Source organism: Neurospora tetraspora (assembly GCF_033439725.1).
Source record: "Neurospora tetraspora strain CBS 560.94 chromosome Unknown B0H65scaffold_1, whole genome shotgun sequence".
NCBI lineage: Eukaryota > Fungi > Ascomycota > Sordariomycetes > Sordariales > Sordariaceae > Neurospora > Neurospora tetraspora.
The window spans coordinates 157,967-175,924 of record NW_026944383.1 but is presented as its reverse complement, the minus strand read 5'-3'; the positions used below and the strand labels follow the sequence as shown (position 1 = coordinate 175,924).

The following is a 17,958-nucleotide window of genomic DNA, read 5'->3' as shown; positions in this document are numbered from 1 at the left end:
GAGGGCAAGGTAGAGGCGGAGGGCAGAGGGGAACGCCGGAGAGGGAGAGGCGGAAGAGGAAGAGGCAGGAGGGGAGCCTTGGGGATCTGCTCCAGACAGCAAGTTTCTATGCCGTTGTCTGGTATCTCCAGTGTTCGAGTGGACAGTTAGATGGAAGCTTGTGTAACGCCGGTGTCCGTCGGGGGTGAGCACATCAAGGCCATCTGCTGAACCGTGAGCTGTGCATTGTTGAGGTAGGCTTGCTTGTTGGAAGTATGCGTGGTGGCAGTATGCGTGCTGGTGTTGGATATTAATGGTAAATAAAAACCACGAGTCTTTCTGACGAGAACGACTTGTATTATTCACGGTGCTATCCACAACCCATACTTGACAAAGCCTGCTTTTAAGTATACACGCAATCCAAAGGCGCGTTGTCGGAGCACGAACAAGTCGTAAATGCGCTACAGCATCAGACAAGTCCGCAGCCAAGCGGGCTACCACAAGCGTACACCCATCATAACCCATCCACTAATTTACCCAGACATCCAGGCGGCGGCTCTGCCGGCAGCGAAGGACGTCGCAACGCGAAGACCATCCGAGCCCATAGGGAAGTAGCTGACAAGGTACCAGATCAGAGCCGCCATCTGGACAATGGCGGAAAGGAGGGTGAGGATCGTGCTGTGCAGCTATTTCCCACCATGTTAGTCAACCATTATACGCCGGACAAGGGGGCCAGAGCAAACTCACGCTAAGAGCAAAGTACATGGTCAGAATCAAAGAGCCAAAGTAGGCCGATGTAAAAGGCAACCTTGTACCAGAGGTCAGGTGCCTAAAGTACGCCCATGGTCCCATCATAGCCGCAAAGGACGTAATGAAGAGTATCGAGCCGAGTGTCCATCTAGGGATTGGGTACCGCACGCGTTAGCAAGACATCCATAGTTGACTATCCGATCTGCCCCTTAAAATGTCGATGATGCCAACAAGTCATCCAAGTGCCGGATGATCAGCCTCGTAGAGTCATCGGGCCGCCAACATGGCTAGAGTATCATGCGAATGTTGTGCATATGCACCATCAAACGGATATAACGACGGGTTCCAGGGCATACTGATGAGTCAAGTCAAGAAATGGGGGGAGGGGGGGACCAGATTTCCAAGAGGGGAAGTAAGGGCTGGGCTTGGGAAAACAACTTGGTGGAGGGGAGGGGGAAGGCTGTGAATAGCAAGGAGGCACTCACAAGATCACGAGTTTGCGCGGCTTTAGCGACAACACTGGGAACAAGGCGAAGGCCAAGACGAAGCAGGCCAGCGCGCCCAGATTGCAAGCAGCGAAAATCAACATGCGGTCCCACCGGCTCACTATAGAGTACGAGTTAGCCTTGCTGTAGTGACCATGATTCCAAAGTGGACGTGGATATGACAAGGGGGTTGAAACCGCTATGCCCTCCCCCTCCCTCCCCCTCCCTCCCAAATGCTCTGCAACCTGGTAACTAAGACACGGAGACGCAAAAGCGGCACATGTCCTGCAGTGCGGATCTCCCCTACAGGGGTACGGAGGGCAAATGCTGCAAAGCACAGCAGGCAACATGGAAAGACGAGCGACTGAACCAGGCAGAATGGGGGTTGACTCACAAACAAACCAGCCTTCTTCCTCTTCCCGACGGGTAGGTGCTGGGAGAACAGCACCGGGGCCTTCAGTTGTTGGTAGTTGAACATAGCCACCGTTGCCGAAGGGGTTGAGAGACTTGATGGATGATAGTAGACCGCGCTGTTGGGACGTGTTGACAGGAATTTCCGCTTCTCGGCGGGACCATCCTAGAGAACCCAGCGAGTCTCGGAAAGATGCCGAAGCCATGATGCCCAGGAGAGGGGATGTCTAGGGTGTCGGTAGTATCAGGCCGTGGGGGTGGAGCCTTTGTGAGATGCAAGAGTTCCGGTCTCGTTTCGTCCAGGACCGCAAGTTGGCCAGTACTATAAACCGATGTAAAGATAGTGTCCAGTGACCGTCTTTACGAGAACAGTTACTGACAAACAAGGCCGGAGCTGACTTGTGATAGATCGGATGGAAAAGGGGTGTGTAGATGGTCGAGCAAGCGGTGCTATTGGATAACGGTGCCGGAGTGGGTGGTGCGGTAAGGTGAGATACGCTCGCAGCGGGTAGGGCGACTGACAGAAGCGACCACAGGCTGTATCCGAAGAGGGAGAATTAGTCTTGATGTTTGATATCAGGGAAGAGGCAATCATGCGACCACCAGGCGGCCGGAGGTTGACAGGAATAAGACCCACGTTTGGTGTTCAGATGATACCGCAGTCAAGTTAAGCTATCGGCTGCAAAAATAGCAGGTTTTGGCGATCTGTTTCAAGCCCTTGTCCTCCAAATGTTGGAAAGGCTTGGGGGTCGTCTGGGGAGAGTTCCGTGTTTGTCGCCGCCTTCCGACGCGGTGTGCGTGTTCAACAGTGTCGCTACACACGCTGTCGGCAACTCGGGTATTTTGGATGGCTAGGTGGCTGGCCGACTATTGCGATAGAGGTAGGGTGCGCAGTTGTGGGAAGGTGCAAATAATCGATTTTGGATAGTAGGTTGGTGATGGATGGGCAGTTCAAAATGCGCGTGTTGGGGCGTGTCGCAATGGTGACAGGTTGATGCCCTACACAATAATGCTGAGGTTGCCCAGAGTTGAAGCTTGCTGGCTCCAGCCAAGTTGGCCAGCTCGGCCAGCTAGCGGCGGCAGTGAGGTGGGACTGAATGCGCATCAACGGCCTGATCGGACGCAGCCACAGGCTGGGCATCTGTCATCTGATTGGCCAGTCCACACCATCCTTGGTCCACAAGATGATCACGGACCCAGCTCGTAGGGTGGCATCCAAAGCGACATGGGAAGGCATCCACTCACCTCACGCCGGACACCTCTAGCATCTCTCCAAAACTGAACCCCTTCGTTTGGAGGGGCAGCCAGTCCTCCGCCATGAGGGGAAGCAGTCCTACAGGGGCAACCAATGTCGAATGCTGTACCACTTGCTCCAGAGAGACAACCCTCATTAGACGACGCGGCGAGGAATGACTTCCGATGTGCTTTGCGGCAATCAATCGTACTCGAAAAACGGCAAAGGGAAGCATGGAATTTCATATGAATTGCATGGGCGTCTCCTTGACGGTCTTGACCTTCGACGTCAGCAATGGTGGGGTCCATGGGCCAACGTCAGATCTGAGGACTACAGTACGACTTCACCACCACGCCTCGCTTGCCTAGCGTGCGGTCTTACTAGGGGACTTGGAAAGCAGGCAAGGCAGGCTCTGATCCTGATAGCGACGAGGGCTCAACGACTCGGATGACACTTGGCACGATAAGACGGCGATGGGGATGGAGAGGGCCATGGCTAGGATCTGCCAATATGCTTCCCCTTGGCCCTTGCTGTCCAAGACTCGTACATCGGCCGGCTCCTCAACAGCTGGATGCCAGTCGAGCCCCCGGTTTCTCGGTGAGTTTCCCTTTCTGCCTCGGAATTATCGTGCCGGCTGTTATCCGCCTCAAGGAGGGCATCTTCTTGGATGAGTGAACGGTTACGGCCGAAAATCTACTCGATAGGAGGCGACGTGCATGGCATATTGAAGGTTTATTGGTGTGTGTATTGCTGAAGAGCTTACAAGCACGTTCGTATATGGTAGCTCTAAGCGCAGCATTATGCACTAGGAGTCTTTGTGTTTCTAATCTTTAGAGTTTAGATACCACCCAGACTCTAGATAACTCAGATCGGATAAAACAGTCCGCACCTACAAGGTCTGGAGTAATAGTAGATGTAGACCGTGGGAGCATGGGTCGTGAACTAGGTGTGAGGTTACCATGATCAACGTTTTCGGATTGGTGTGCCTTAGTGTCTCACCCCCCGAGTCACGCTGATAGACAGATGCCCTCCATCATCGCAGGATGCTCTTCGCCCATCTTACCTTTACAAAATCTCACATCTCCTCCGATGTTCCCGATCAGCTAAGTCAACACCCCGAAAGATGTCGAAGGAAATCCACAGAAAAACCGGGCAACGTTGAAACGCTTGCATCTTGATTCATGCCGTGATTCCAGCCCACCCTTTTTGACCGATAAGGTCAGAAGACGTTGTTGACAAGCCATCGGTATTGGAATGTGTGGGTGGCCTCGTATACACATCGTTGCCCCCTCCTCGGTCAGTATCAGTATATAAGATGTTGATGAGCCGCTTGAGAATCATGGGCTTTCATAAAACTTCACCGTAACCTGAACTATTCTTCTTCTGTAAATCTCGACTTTTTGTTGCGAGGTTGCATAAACTCTGAACATCAATCTCTAACCACCAGGCAGCGCTCACCTTGTCACTGTCCAGTTACTTCAAACGCCACCTTCATTCTCCCATATCTCAGGTAGCACGAGCCTCAACCAGATTCAGCCAGGCGAACTTCAGTGCTCCACTGTACGCCTTCCACAACCACAGGGAAACAAGAGACATCAGGCATCGGGCAATTAACTGACCAGGGCCGGTATCTATTTGGACATCTTACATGCGGTACAAGAAGGCCGTGGTGTCTCAAAGAGCCTTTCGGATCTGGAACATCTCAACCGGCGAGCACAGGCATATTGAGAGGACACACTGGACTCACAAGGCAGGATCAACAGCCTGGAGACTATCTCGCTTATACAAGGTTCCGTGGATTGACCCAATCAGTGATCGAACCTGGGCCGGGCAGTCAGCTTATAGGGACTCACACCCGTCATCATTTTGGGGGTCAGCCTCGTGAAACTCAACGACAAATGGTCAGTTGTGAGCGTTGAAGGTCGACTAATTAACAAGAAAACTGTCAGCGACCGTCACCTGGCGGAGAGGCAGCGGTCGACAGCGGGCGACAAGCGGACGGGATCCAGACCGTGAAAGGAGTTTAGGGACCCGCGGACGGCGATCACCTTGACCAGGCCCCACTTTGGATCGGGTCGTGTAAGTCCGAGTCTGGGGATGGCAGCATCCGAATCCAAGCAAGGCATTGCATAGAGGTTGACGGTTGATGGATCAGTTACGGCGCACGCTTTGAGAAGATCTCATTACAACCCACCCGCACTATTCAAACCATACACAAGAACAAGACGGGACGGTCGGAAAGACCAAGCGAGATAGCCAAGCACGAACTCGTATTGTCCGGCGCATCGGTTGCGTGTTAGTTATTCATCGGCGACACGCCGGCATCTCTTATACATTCGGAAGAGTTACCACAACTCTCTCACCTCATAATACTAGCACAGCACAGTTTGGCACCCTTTGGCAAAACACAGGCAACAAGCATCTTTTGTGGTGCGCATTACGGATTGCGGATTGCGAATTGCGAATTGCGGAATACGGAATCGAGCATCCACACACGTTTCTGAGGATATCCTCTTCTCCAGCTCTTGGCTCTGGTATTTTCCCCCGTTCTCATCACATCTCAGATCTTTCCTCTCCGTTCCCCATTGCCTACTCCTCCCCACTCCGTACCCCGCCTCTCCTTCTGCTCACGACCACCTCTTTATAAATCACCACGATCTCCAACTGCATATCTCTCTTGACTCGCCTTCTCCAACAGCGGGCAAAAAACATCATTCTTAGGCAATCCTGTAATCGTCGGAAGTTGACTCGCCTCCACTACGCAGAAGTACGTGCAACTCAGCCTGCCTCAGCCGCCGCTTCCGCGCTGCATTCCGCTCATACAGCCCGCAGCCAGCCAGCCAAGTTACCGCTCGGAGCGCATACAAATTGTGCTCGAAAAGGACAGGCTCCTCTTTTGAGGTCGGCCTTCTAATGCCTTCCACCTAGCACTGTGTGCACAGACAACAGCCATTTTTACAACGCCTCTCAAACCGACGGAATTCTCAACGCGCAAACCTTCTCGTCTGGTTGCGAATTCCAACCACTTCAGCCCCTCTACCCCCCTCCCTCCCCCTCCTCTTGGTTCTTACACCTCGCGTCAGCATTTATTGCCTCCCAAGGGCTCTTGGAGTGCTAGGGTTGCGCAAACCATTACCGCAGAGGACGGATTACGATTACCGATACGAGTACATTCCTTGCTTGTGGCTGTACGTACAATACCGTATATAGGATCTTACCGCCTTTCTGTTAGTCCCCACCTTCCACCCCAAAAGTTTCCCCTCTCGCAGACAGCGGCGCCTTCTTCGCACATCGCACACAACTTTCTTCCTCTCCTTCCTCCCTGCACCTCGCCTCTCCCTGCCCGCTGTCTGCTGCCTGCTGTGATGCCTCGCACCTGCTTCAAAACATACACAACGAGGTAGCAATCTGCCGCTGTCCTGGTGCGGTGCAGTGCATTTACACGGAACGTTCTGCTGACTCATCCCAGTCATTGATTGCCCAACAGAAAAGGCCGATTGCTTTGAATCTCAACCGCGAACCACTGCAACCACTGCAACCTGCAACCACTTCGCACCCCTTGTCGCTTTCGCTCTCCGTTCCTATTCGGCGACCGAAGCGTAGGCAAGATCCGACAAAAAGAAGGCTGCGTTTTTGGCATTCGCTTGCCCCTTTCTTTCTCTTTCATTGCATTGCATTGCCTTTGTTGTCCTCTTCGGCGACTCGGCTCCCTTGCCTTCACGGGCATTCGTTACAAACTTCCCCGAACATTGCCAAAGCCAGTTAGGCGGCTACACACCCAACCCGACATTCACCCACAATCGCCCACAACAAAACCAACCGCCGACTTCGACATACCTCGACAATACGGTTTTTGATTCATACGCAAACCTTGCAAGCGCTTGCGAAAGAACTGGGGATCAAACCGAATATCTTGTCCTCAGACCACCGCGACTTAGCGACACGTCAGCCTTGACATCTTCCGGCATCGCTCCAAGGCAACCCACCACCCCTACCGCCGCACCGAGTCATACTCAAAACACACAGGCACCCAAGCCTCCACCAATACCATTCCGAACAATATGGCACAACACGGATTCCCAATGGGCGGGCATAGCGGAGGAGGCATCGACCCGAACGACCTGGCCATGGGGGGCAACTTTCATGGCTCCTTCCAAAACAACTACCTCAACCACACCAACAACCCCTCGAATGGGTTTTCTAGCGGCTCAGCTCTGTTCGGAGACGACGAGCTTCTCGACGGCTTGAACAGTCCCAGTGACCCTCATGTCGGAATGCAGGGTCATGGACAGGACTTCGGCGGAATGAACGATGTTGGCATGAATTTCCCGGACTCTTATCACCAAAGCTTGCCCATCAACCAAGCCCATACAAATGGCTATTCGAGCACACCCGACGGCGATCCGATAGCCTCGCCATTTGTCCATAACTTCTCGCATTTCCGCCAAATGCAGCACCCTCAATCCTTCGGAACATCGCTTCAGTCGCCCATGTCATACGCCGGGTCACCATTAGCGAATAACGACATGAACAGCGATGGGACTGACCCGAACTTCTTGAGCGCGAAAGCACGTACCAGGATACCGCAAACCATGCAGCGCAAGCCGTCCACCACACGAAGCCCACTTACACCCAAGGCGATAGACATGGCCGGACTTTCGGTGAACTCGGGATCATTTGGCCCTCAGCCCATCAGGACAACAGGCCCCCACCATGAAAAGTCCCATTCCGCGCAGTGGATGCAAACCCCACAGAGCCTGTCCTCGTTTCCTGGGTCTGGTTTCTCATCACCTCTTCAGGCAGGCCTTCATGGCCCCCACGCTCAAATCAATGACATTCTGTTGAAGGGCGGCACATCCATGCCCGCCAAGCTTGGCACCACGACCTCCTCTGTGTCGACACAAGAAGCAAAGAGGAAGAGGAGGCGCGAGTCACACAACCTCGTTGAAAGACGGAGACGTGACAACATCAACGAGCGCATTCAAGACCTTAGCAAGCTGGTTCCTGCCCATCGTCTAGAGGATGAAAAAATTCGCAAGGCAATTCAGAATGGAACGCCCCTTTCACCCACGCTTGCGGGCATCCCAAGTCCTTCTCAAGCCACATCAGCCCTAGCTGGACCTGGAGCAAGACGAGCTGCTGGCAGCACGGCTGGAAACATCACAACAGGCCTGCCCATCGAGGAGAAGGACAAGGGCCCCAACAAGGGCGACATTTTGAATGGTGCGGTGAGCTGGACCCGGGATCTCATGTGGATGGCCTACCTCAAGATCCAACAACAAGAAGAGCTCATCAATGCCTTGTTGGAGCGTGGGGGTACGGTACCCTTTGAGATCACCGATGATGAGAAGCGGATGCAGACGGAGCTCATGGAGGCCATCGCCAGAGGAGAGGACGGCAGCGGGAAATCCCGGGGATTCTCGTACTCTCGCACGGCTGGCACTGGCCTTCGCGTCCCTCATCATACGGACTACAAGGGTGAGCCTTTGAACACCAATGGTGTCAATGGCGAACACCTTTCCACCAGTCCTGCCCATGGTGGCGCCGACGGAAAGTTCAACGATGGCCTCGATGCCGGCGACTTCCTTGACTATGAGGACGACGGTGCCGACATGGAGTTCAAAGAGGAGGACGAGTATGGAATGGACTTGACTCAATGATCGTAGGAATCGGATTTGTTTGATCGCGATGCTGGTGTGGATTTTCGGTTATCTTTTTTTTTTCCTGTTTTTTTACGAACGCAGGGGGGCTTTCTCATCTCTTTACCATCTCTTGGAAGCTTATGGATATATCATTTATTATCTCGGCCATGATCATCACTTGACAGGCTTTCACATCCCTGATTTGCATTTTCATCGCAGCGGCACATTGGGAACGGGGTCTAGGTACTTAGCATTTCACTGGTCGTTCAGGGATTGAGCACGAATGTGATTTGGCACATGGGCGTACAGACTGGGTCTTGTTTTTCTGTTTCAGGTTTTCGTTCTATTCTTTCTTTTAACTGTTTTCTTTTCCCCTATGGCAGAGCATCATGTGTACACGGAAGTCGGCATATGGCCCTCGTCACTCAGTGTGGTTCATACGTGATAACACAGAAGGATGGATGTTGTGATTTCATTGAAGTATCATTCTCAGCGTTATGCTGTTGGCTCGGTCTCTTCGGTGTTATGCCTGCCCTTGTTTTTTTTTTTTTTTTTTTTTTCGGTGCTGGTCACTATGGCGTACTACCTGGTTTTCTCCTGCTTATGACGATTATACCTCAGGCGCTTTGGGGATTCCATTGCGGTAGCATGAAGGAGGAGTTAACTTTGTTTCTCGACGATTCTATCTAACACAATCATGACAATCACCGCTCTATTTGCTCGATACATCGCATCATATTTTTGCCCAAGCTTGGTGACAACCTTCATGCCGATCAATGTGTCCCCCATTCCGACGTAGCCGAGTAGTGCATATCCGGACTGCCGGGCAGCACATTCAAGGACCGATTTGCCAGCCCTCTTGCTAGTGTATCAAGGGAACACTTTTTGATTAAATGCAGATGCCCGGGCCATGGCAGTTGCCTCCTGGAGATAGCAAACTCGAGGAAGGAACGACACTGTATAATAAGGTAAGAACCTCAACGACCGTCCCATGACTTATACGCGATTGCACTGGGTGGCAGGTGAGTGTTACCCGGCGCACCTTCCATTTTACAAATGACAATGTAGGTTATGGGCCGGTACCTAGCGAAGCGTTTTCTCTTCCGAAATACTTTGTGTGGCATCCCAAGTACCCGCAACCAACTACACAGTATAGTACTAGTAGGTCAACATATGGTAGCAATGTAAGTACACAATACTTCCTCGTCTCCGTTCTCACCAATGCCTAGTACACAACAAATACTCACTCATAGCCGTCAACAACGACCACGCCTCTTTCCGCTTCATATCCTCCTGCAAGGCAATCCGCTCCAGTGCCGACCGCCCGTTGAAGTACTTCCAGAACTGAGGCCACGTGTTGGCCACCCGCTCGTCCCAGTCCTTGGTTCCTCGTTGAGCCGTAGCTGATCCGGAGACGGCACGGCCTCCTGTCATTCCGGTTCCGCCGGTTGTTGTCGCGCCGGCGCCGGCGGCGGTGGCGGTGGCGGTAGTGGAAGAGGATGGGATATTGGTGGCATCATTTCCTGTCGCGGTGTTTGCGGGGACATTGACATTGCTGTTATTGTTACCGTTACCAGTTCCAGCGGCGGCATCCTCTGTCCCCGTCCCTGTTCCGTCCACACCAGTGCCGGTGGCGGCGCCGTCGGCGGCAGCACCACCACCACCAGCGGTCTCAGACGCAGCAGCAGCCGCGGCCGCCGCCACCTCACCACTCCTCCCCCTCAACCTCCTCTCAATAGCACTCAAATACAAACTCTCCTTCCCCGTCGCCTTCTTCGCATCCAAGATAATATGCGGGCTCATACCCAGCAGGTGCTTAGCATGGTTCACGCTCGGGTGTCTCGTCGCCTGCGGCACGGCCTTTCTAGCGTGCGCCATGGCCCGCTCCGCGAGCTCGCGCGCCGCTTTGTCGGCTATGCGCTCCAGTCGGGCTTTTTCTGCGGCCTGCTCGGCCGGCGTGGGCTGGTGGTGCGTGGAGGAAGTGCCTGTTGAGGCGTTGGTGTCTTCGGATATGGTGCGGGTAAGCTGGAGGGTGGGGCGGGGTGGGTTGAGCATGTTGAGGGTGTTGGTGGAGGTGTAGGAGGCTGTGGGGGAGGAGGAGCCGGGGTTGTTATAGTTGTGGTTGTTGTTGTTGTCTTTGTGGGTGTTGGTCATGTAGTCGCTGGTTCCGAGGATGAGGGTTGAGAGGGAGGTGGTCGACATGGGCGAGGTTAGAGTCGGGAGGAACTCGTTGATGGGGGTGGAAGCTGGTTGGGCTCGGGAAAGGGTGGGCGAGTGCGCGATGGAGAGGTCACGGAGAGTTGCCGCGGAGGAATCTAGGTCTGAGGCCGAAGTCGAGTCGGCCGTGAGCGAGAGGAATCCGGATCCGGCGAAGCCTGCTAGGGGACCCTCGCTGAGTGCCGCTGCCAACACGTTGTTACCGGATCCTCCGGTGTCACCACTGTTGTCCACCGTTGTTGGAGACAGCATGTCGTCGTGTTTGTGACCTTGATCCTCCTCCCGGCCCCTGTTCTGTGCTTTCGCCTTCTCACGCGCAATCTCCTCTGCCTCTAGTTCATATTCAACTTCGTATATGATCTCGGGCCAGACCACAACGTAAGCGAAGGTGCAGAGCTGGGTAACCCAACCGCCACGCATCAACCACGCCAGCATAGCCATATAAAGAGGCCGGTGAGCCTTACTCGGACAGTGCAGTTTATACGGCCGCGGGGCAACGCTCAGCTCGGCCAGGAAGTTGGGCAGCGGGGGTGAAAGCGGGAACTGTCTCGCCCACTGAGCAGCTGCTTGAGGAAGTCTGCGTAGGTCGCAGTTGGGACTCACGATGTACATGTCGCGGCCGTGCAGAGGCGGGATAGCGATGGCTCGTCGCCAGAATATGAAATGCTCGGCAAACCTCCGCACCTGGGCAGGCGAGAGGATACTGCTTGCCTGCTGTTGCACCTGGTGGAAGGAGAGATTGGGCTTGCACCGGCGTACAAACTCGATCATGGCCTGTGTAGTAGGGTCGGATTCAGGACCCAGCAGCTCGTTGATGACCTTTTTCTCTTCTGCCATCAGGAGGAGAGCAAAGGTCTTGTCCAGATATTCGGGCTCCTCCACGCTCTCGTCGGCTTGCAACGAGTTTGCGGTCGTCAACCACAGACCAAGCTGCTCCTCCCCTTGGCCGTCCTGGGGCAGGTCGGGCACATGGAATGGCACAGGAATCTGCACGGAGTGAGTAACCACACCCTCAATGGTCTCGAGCTGGATGGCAGCAATTCTGTTCCGTGATATGGCGTCGTATATGTCCTGCATAGATGCTGCCAGTGAAGAATTCGCTAGGATCTCGTCCCACAACTGGCTCATCTTTCTCTCTGGTTCACAAGCATGCGAATTAGCAGAGCCCAGCATAGACCTGATGGGGGCACTCACTGTCTTCCCGACCCTTGTCCTTCAAGGCTAGAATCTTCTTAGATTCCTTCCATATGAAATCACTCCTCTGTTGGCAGTACTTATATGCCTTGTTGACTTTCTTGATGATATGCGTGTAGAGTATGTCGACAAGGTCGGCAACCTCATGCCTCTTGGGGTTCAAGATGAAGACAAGGTTGAACATGGTCATGGAACTCTTCTTGTCTTCGGCCTCTTCGGTTGTTTTGACGGCAGGCTGGTCTACATCCGAGGGACCTTTGTCACTAGTCCTTGCGGGACCGTCCGTGTCTGTCGGGATGGAGTCATCGTGGTCCCGGTGCTTTTGCTGCTTCTTGCTTTTCTTCCGCCAGACTCCATTCTCTGGCACATGGATGGGATACGAAACGCAGTAGAGAGGATCCAAGGAAACCTGGAACAAGCGTTTGTGATAGGCCCTGGCCGGAGTCAAGATGTTTTCCAGATCCTTGGTTGGGAAGCCAGCAACGTGCTCCCAAGGAACAATCTGAGTGCCGCTCTCGGTGATGAGATGGTCGTCGTGATTCCACTGCGACAGCTCGGACTCCTTTAACGGGGACGAAGAGCTGGCATCGAGGCCAACGGCATGGGAAACTCGGTGCAGAAGAGCCTCGTCTTCTTCGTCCAGATCGTCCAGATCATCGCGATCTCTTGCTGCTGCTGTAGCCTGTGGTGGCAAGACGTGGGGAGGGTAGTGGAAAACAAATCGCGGGCCGTCCCGAGAACGGTTGATAACGAGAGCAACAGCTAGGAAGTTGTCGGGGCTAGGCAAGACCGGGTACGCCATTTTGAATGCTGTCTTTCTTCTCCTCGTCCTTTTTTCAGTGATAGCCCGGTGATTCGGTTTGATTACAGCCTATAGCACTGAATGCTCACGACCGAAGACCTTGTGCAATTTTCTGCCCATTTAAAGCCACATCAACCTTGACTTCACAAGTATATCATGTCTCGCTGCTGTCTGTCCCTGCCCTAGTTGATATATTCTTATTTTTCTCATACCATTGTTGCTCAACGGTACTTGGCGTGCCTGTTGCCGTGGTCGCAGGGGCAGCTGTTTGGTCAATGACAATCTGATGCCTACCCCAGCTGGTGGGCAAGGTGACTCGAGTGAGGGGCAGATGGGATGGCGGCCAAAGCGACGTCAGACGGGAAAGGCGAGACGGTTGTGACACCAAACCTGCAAATGACGCGAGGGGCGCAATGACAATCCGAGATGCAATCAGGGTTGAAACTCGAAAGAGATGGCTCGTTTGCGATTCGAGCGATGGGGTCCAGGGTGGCGGTAGTTGTTGGCTTGGCCAACCGCAATCCACTCTTTCGTTGAATTTCACGTGCTGTGCAACCCCGTGCCCGTGCAGTGGGCGGACAGCGAGAATTCAATGACATTGACAAAAGGTACGTACCACTAGGGGACCATTGATAGGACTAGCCAACTGCCAAACAAGGTTAGGCGATCCAGACTCGTCCAGTCAGGGGCGACCTTGGAGAGGACCAGACAAACGCCAAGGGACCACCAGGCACAAGGGACCGCGGGGGTTTTGGCGTTGGGGTCAGCATGGTTGGCAAGGTTGGCCGGGGTCGTCGTAATTGGGGCGGCAAGCGGCCCCAGGAGCAAAAAGAGAAGCATGTGTTTGTTCGAAGAAGTGGGGATGGCGACTTTTGATGACCAGCCAAAGGGCAAGTGATCGTGTGAGGAAGGCCCAACGGACCGATTTGATCATCGTCTTTACCGTTCGGCTTTGCGTCTGTCAAACTGGCCTCACCGACGCATCATCCAAGGCCAACCAATTCCTCTTCGTTTTCCTCATTTTCCCTTCTGCAGTGCGCACATCCTTCCCGTTGACCGTCCTGAATCGGCTTAGAGAGATACAGTAGGTGCGTAGAAAGATACGGCCCTGTAAACAACACAACCCCCTCCCTCCCCCCTTTTTTATGTCCGTGGTCTCCTTTCCTCGACATCCAACTTCCACTTGCTTTTGCATACCTCTCCGCGCATATCAACGTCTTGCACTGCAGTGCTACATCATCTAACGTAAAAAAATCAGAACCGAAAGGCGAATTCCATCACGAACCTCTGCCGTCATCTCCCAAAGAGGGCACACGTATACAATCCCTAGCAAAGCCCGAATCGGCCTTGCGATTCCTACCGCCCACCATGGCTGTCCGAACAGAGAACGGCACCCAAACAGCCAACGGCCAGTCGAACGGCCATTCGAACGGCAACGGGCCCGTCGAGCATCACATTCGCTACATCCCTTTGGCCTACTCGGGCGAGGACTGCGAGGCCACCGCCCGCCGGCTCGTTCTTGCCATCCGCCCCGACTGGGAGAGCGCCGATTCCAACGTCGAGTTCGTGCGCTTCACCGATGGCATCACCAATACACTCCTCAAAGCAGTCAACAAGAAGGCCGGCCTTTCCAAGGATGAGGTGGACAATGAGGCCATCTTGCTCCGCGCCTACGGCAACGGCACCGATTTGATCATCGATCGCCACCGCGAAACCCAGAACCACGAGCTACTCATGCGATACGGCCTCGCCCCCGAGCTTCTCGCCCGCTTCGAGAATGGCATGATGTACCGCTTTGTCCAGGGCTCCATGACCCACCCCGAGGATTTGCGCAAGCCCGTCATCTACAAGGCCGTGGCCAAGAAACTTGCCCAGTGGCACGCCGTGGTACCTTGCATTGCTGCCCGCACTGGACACAGCCGCAGAAACTCCAAGAACACCGAGTTCATCGTACCGTCCGAAGCCCTTGGAGATGCCGAGTTTCAGCAAGTCATTGACAGTGTCGCGCCTGGAAAGCCTCCCCCGAACGTCTGGACTGTCATGCAGAAGTGGATCTTTGCCCTGCCAACAGATACGGAGGCGCAAAGAGCGCGTCAGGCTCACTTGCAGAAGGAGCTTACCAGAACTGTTGCCGAGCTGAGCCAGCGGCCAGGCTTGGGCGCTAATGGGGTGTGTACTACGCTTTGTTTTTCCTCCTTCCCTTTCCATATGACGGATGAGTTTGGCTGACCACTCACATAACAGCTCGTGTTTGCGCACTGCGATCTCCTCAGTGGCAACGTCATTGTCCTTCCCAAACCCCAGCAGACACCCGCCGACAGCAACGGCATCACCGCCAAAGACACGACCACGGACGTCACCTTCATCGATTACGAATACGCTACCCCCTCACCAGCCGCGTTCGACATTTCAAACCACTTCGCCGAATGGGGTGGCTTCGACTGCGATTTCAGCGTCCTCCCCACGCGCGCCCAGCGCCGCGAGTTCATCACCGAGTACATCCGCGCCTACTATGCTCATCAAAGCGAGAAGAACGGGACCACGGCCGATTTTGACGAGGCGGCCGAGGTTGACCGCCTACTAAACGAGGTGGACGTTTTCCGGGGCTTGCCCGGATTCTACTGGGGCATCTGGGCGCTCATCCAGGCGACCATTTCCCAAATCGACTTTGACTACGCCTCCTACGCCGAGACGAGACTGGGCGAGTACTGGGCTTGGCGAGAGGAGATCTCAGGTGAGCGCCGGCGCGCGGGCAAGGAGATCCCGCTGAGGGAGAAGAGGTGGGCTCAGGAAGAATGAGCGCATGGGGTGAAAGAAAATAAAAAGATCTCACGACATCTGTTCACATACACACACGACAAAAAAGAGGAAAATAGCGTGGATGGGCAGCATGGCGTGTCAGGAGTCGGGTTGATCACATCGCCTATACATGCGTGCATGCATTCTTTCGCTTCTATCTCGAATTTCTTCCCTTGATGTACTTACTACGGGAGGCTCTGCATGGGAATAGGGGCGAGCATTCAACATTGGGCTCACGGAGTTGTTTTTGTTTAGCATGGATTAGATACCTCATCTCAACAGTCGGTCAGTAGCTTGATTTAGCGCGTTGGACTTAATTATAATTACCAAAGCAGACTTGGTGCCTGAAATAGGGTTCAAAGTCGTAGTATGTAGTCTCAGATAATACGACCGTTAACGTAGTCACCAAGATTTGTCACATCAAGACGGCATTGGATTCAGAACTCTGGTATTTCCTCCATCAACGTATGCCAAAACCCGTCGTCGGTAAACAGGCAGTAGTTTCCAGACACCCATTAGCTGTCCTGTTCTGCCCAGTTGTTGAAAACAATATATAACATCGCCGTGCCCGGTTTGACGCCATTCGTGATCCTATAAATACCCTCATTTTTCCTGCCGCAGAAATTCATTGTTGTTGAATCAATGGACTCCCTTGTCCATCATCATTATACCATTCAACCCTTCCCTCCCCGCCAATAAACCCCTATCCGCCCTTTTTAAGTCCTTTAAGCAGACTTGTAATACTTGCTAGGCACAAACGGCATCTTGGTCACCACCGCCGGCCTCGCCCGTCCTCTCACCAACACCTCCACCTCCGTCCCGCTCTTGTGCTGGCCATCCTCGATGTACCCCATCGCAATGTTCTTCCCCAGGGTGGGGCTGGGGCACCCGCTCGTGATCCTGCCAAGCTTCGTGGCCGGGTCTCCCTTGGCCACGATCTCCGCGCCTTCTCTGGCCGGAGCACCAGTCACGATAAAGCCGACGCGACGACGGGTGACGCCCTTTCCTCCTTTGCTCTTGGGAGTCAGCTGCGAAACGATGGTCTCGGCGCCGTAGTATCCTGCGTCCGCCTTGCGGCGGTTCGGGGGAATGATCCAGCTCAAAGCGGCCTCGACGGGAGACACGGTCTCGTCCAGGTCGTGCCCGTACAGGCACATGCCCGCTTCCAGGCGGAGGGAGTCGCGCGCGCCGAGACCGGCGAGCTGGACCCGCTCGGCACCGCCCGCGGTAAGCAGCTTTTCTGTGACCTCGACGGTCTCGGATGGCGGGATCGAAATCTCGAACCCGTCCTCGCCCGTGTAGCCGCCGCGGCTGATCAGCAAGGGCGTGCTGAGCCTGCCGTCCTCAAGCTTTATCTTGCCGTAGACCGACTGGCCAAAGTACAGCTGCTTGAGATCGGTGTTGCCGTCGAGGGCGTCGAGGGCATCAGCCAAAACGGCCTCGGCCTCAGGACCCTGCAGGGCCACCAGGCCCCAGCCGTCCAGCTGCTCCTGGGTCACCTCTAAGCCGGACTCCTTGGCCTTGGCCAGCTCCTGCTCAAAGTACTCGTTGTCCTTCTCGCGGCAGCCGGCATTGGTGACGACGTAGAACATGTCCTCAGCCAGCTTGGTGACGATGGTGTCATCCACAATGCCGCCGGACCCGTCCGCCGTGAGCAGGACCGAGAGGGTGCTGCGGTGGACGCCCAGAGAGGCCAAGTCGGAGGGCGTGACGCGCTCGAGGAACTCGCGGGCTCCTGGGCCCGAGAAGACGCGCTGCACCATGTGGCTGACGTCGAAGATGGAGGCGTGCTCGCGCGTGAAGGCGTGCGAGGCGCTCACTGAGAGACCCTTGTACTGCACCGGCATGTGGAAGCCGCCGAAGGGAACCATCTGGGCGCCGTGGGCGAGGTGCAGGTCGTAGAGGGGCGTCTTCTGGAGGGCCTCCGACGAGGCGGACGAGGAGCCATGGCGGGCCTGCTGCTGGGTCTTGGGCAAGAGGAGAGTTCCGCTGATGGCTGTGGTGCGGGAGACGTTGCGAGTGGTAGTCTGGGGACGAAGGGTGGTGATGGCGGAGCTGTTGAGCGAGCTGAGAGCGCGGGTCTTGCGTGATACCGAGCGTTGGGAGATGCGGGTAGCGCTTCGGACGGCGTTAGCCACCGACGCCGACTTTAAGCTCTGCATTGTTGATGAATTGGCGTCTTGTTAGCAGTGTTGTTGTTCTCTTCACTGTTGTCGTCGTTTATCTGGTGACGTCCGAGTTTGGATCTTGGGGGTTTGAATACAACCAAGCTAATGAACACAGAAAATAAGGTAACGTGATACAATCTACAGGAAGAAAAAGTTGCGATGCAAGCTGGCAAAGAACAGTCATAAGATAAGAAGTTCAGTCACTGAATTGAATCATCGTCTGTCATCGTTGCCGATCCTGGCCGAGACCGGGGGTCAAACACCCGAACATGCCCCA

General features: G+C 54.6%; 6 protein-coding genes across 6 annotated transcripts; 3 read left to right on the top strand and 3 right to left on the bottom strand.

Annotated features, from left to right (window-relative positions):
* Window positions 1-512: 512 nt before the first annotated feature.
* B0H65DRAFT_414841 (Got1/Sft2-like family-domain-containing protein) lies at window positions 513-1,831 on the bottom strand (the record flags this gene model as incomplete). The annotated part of the gene is made up of 4 exons (XM_062823946.1): window positions 513-665; window positions 727-877; window positions 1,215-1,335; window positions 1,609-1,831. 4 exons carry the CDS (start codon window positions 1,829-1,831, stop codon window positions 513-515), a joined length of 648 nt encoding a protein of 215 aa, XP_062685498.1.
* Window positions 1,832-6,941: 5,110 nt separating this feature from the next.
* On the top strand, window positions 6,942-8,519 carry B0H65DRAFT_417977 (uncharacterized protein; the record flags this gene model as incomplete). Its single annotated transcript, XM_062824119.1, has 1 exon — window positions 6,942-8,519. The coding sequence occupies one exon, from the start codon at window positions 6,942-6,944 to the stop codon at window positions 8,517-8,519; it is 1,578 nt and encodes a 525-aa protein (XP_062685497.1).
* A 91-nt stretch (window positions 8,520-8,610) lies between these two features.
* On the top strand, window positions 8,611-9,232 carry B0H65DRAFT_975 (uncharacterized protein). Its single transcript, XM_062831636.1, has one exon. The coding sequence runs from the start codon at window positions 8,799-8,801 to the stop codon at window positions 9,189-9,191; it is 393 nt and encodes a 130-aa protein (XP_062685496.1). The 5' UTR covers window positions 8,611-8,798; the 3' UTR covers window positions 9,192-9,232.
* Window positions 9,233-9,373: 141 nt separating this feature from the next.
* B0H65DRAFT_513064 (nitrogen permease regulator of amino acid transport activity 3-domain-containing protein) lies at window positions 9,374-13,179 on the bottom strand. Its single transcript, XM_062828629.1, has 2 exons — window positions 11,913-13,179; window positions 9,374-11,854 (listed from the first exon to the last, which is right to left on the bottom strand). The coding sequence occupies exons 1-2, from the start codon at window positions 12,712-12,714 to the stop codon at window positions 9,717-9,719; spliced, it is 2,940 nt and encodes a 979-aa protein (XP_062685495.1). The 5' UTR covers window positions 12,715-13,179; the 3' UTR covers window positions 9,374-9,716.
* A 903-nt stretch (window positions 13,180-14,082) lies between these two features.
* Window positions 14,083-15,513, top strand: B0H65DRAFT_414248 (kinase-like domain-containing protein; the record flags this gene model as incomplete). Its single annotated transcript, XM_062823901.1, has 2 exons — window positions 14,083-14,883; window positions 14,959-15,513. 2 exons carry the CDS (start codon window positions 14,083-14,085, stop codon window positions 15,511-15,513), a joined length of 1,356 nt encoding a protein of 451 aa, XP_062685494.1.
* Window positions 15,514-15,929: 416 nt separating this feature from the next.
* On the bottom strand, window positions 15,930-17,954 carry B0H65DRAFT_447222 (uncharacterized protein). The gene has a single exon (XM_062825856.1). It carries the CDS (start codon window positions 17,673-17,675, stop codon window positions 16,239-16,241), a length of 1,437 nt encoding a protein of 478 aa, XP_062685493.1. The 5' UTR covers window positions 17,676-17,954; the 3' UTR covers window positions 15,930-16,238.
* Between the last annotated feature and the right edge of the window lie 4 nt (window positions 17,955-17,958).

Excerpts from the sequence above, each read along its gene's own strand:
- B0H65DRAFT_447222 (XM_062825856.1), bottom strand. The coding sequence starts at position 17,675 with ATGCAGAGCTTAAAGTCGGCGTCGGTGGCTAACGCCGTCCGAAGCGCT.
- B0H65DRAFT_975 (XM_062831636.1), top strand. The coding sequence starts at position 8,799 with ATGGGCGTACAGACTGGGTCTTGTTTTTCTGTTTCAGGTTTTCGTTCT.
- B0H65DRAFT_513064 (XM_062828629.1), bottom strand. The coding sequence starts at position 12,714 with ATGGCGTACCCGGTCTTGCCTAGCCCCGACAACTTCCTAGCTGTTGCT. Across the intron at positions 11,855-11,912 it reads GGACAAGGGTCGGGAAGACA|AGAGAAAGATGAGCCAGTTG; the intron begins GTGAGTGCCCCC and ends CTTGTGAACCAG.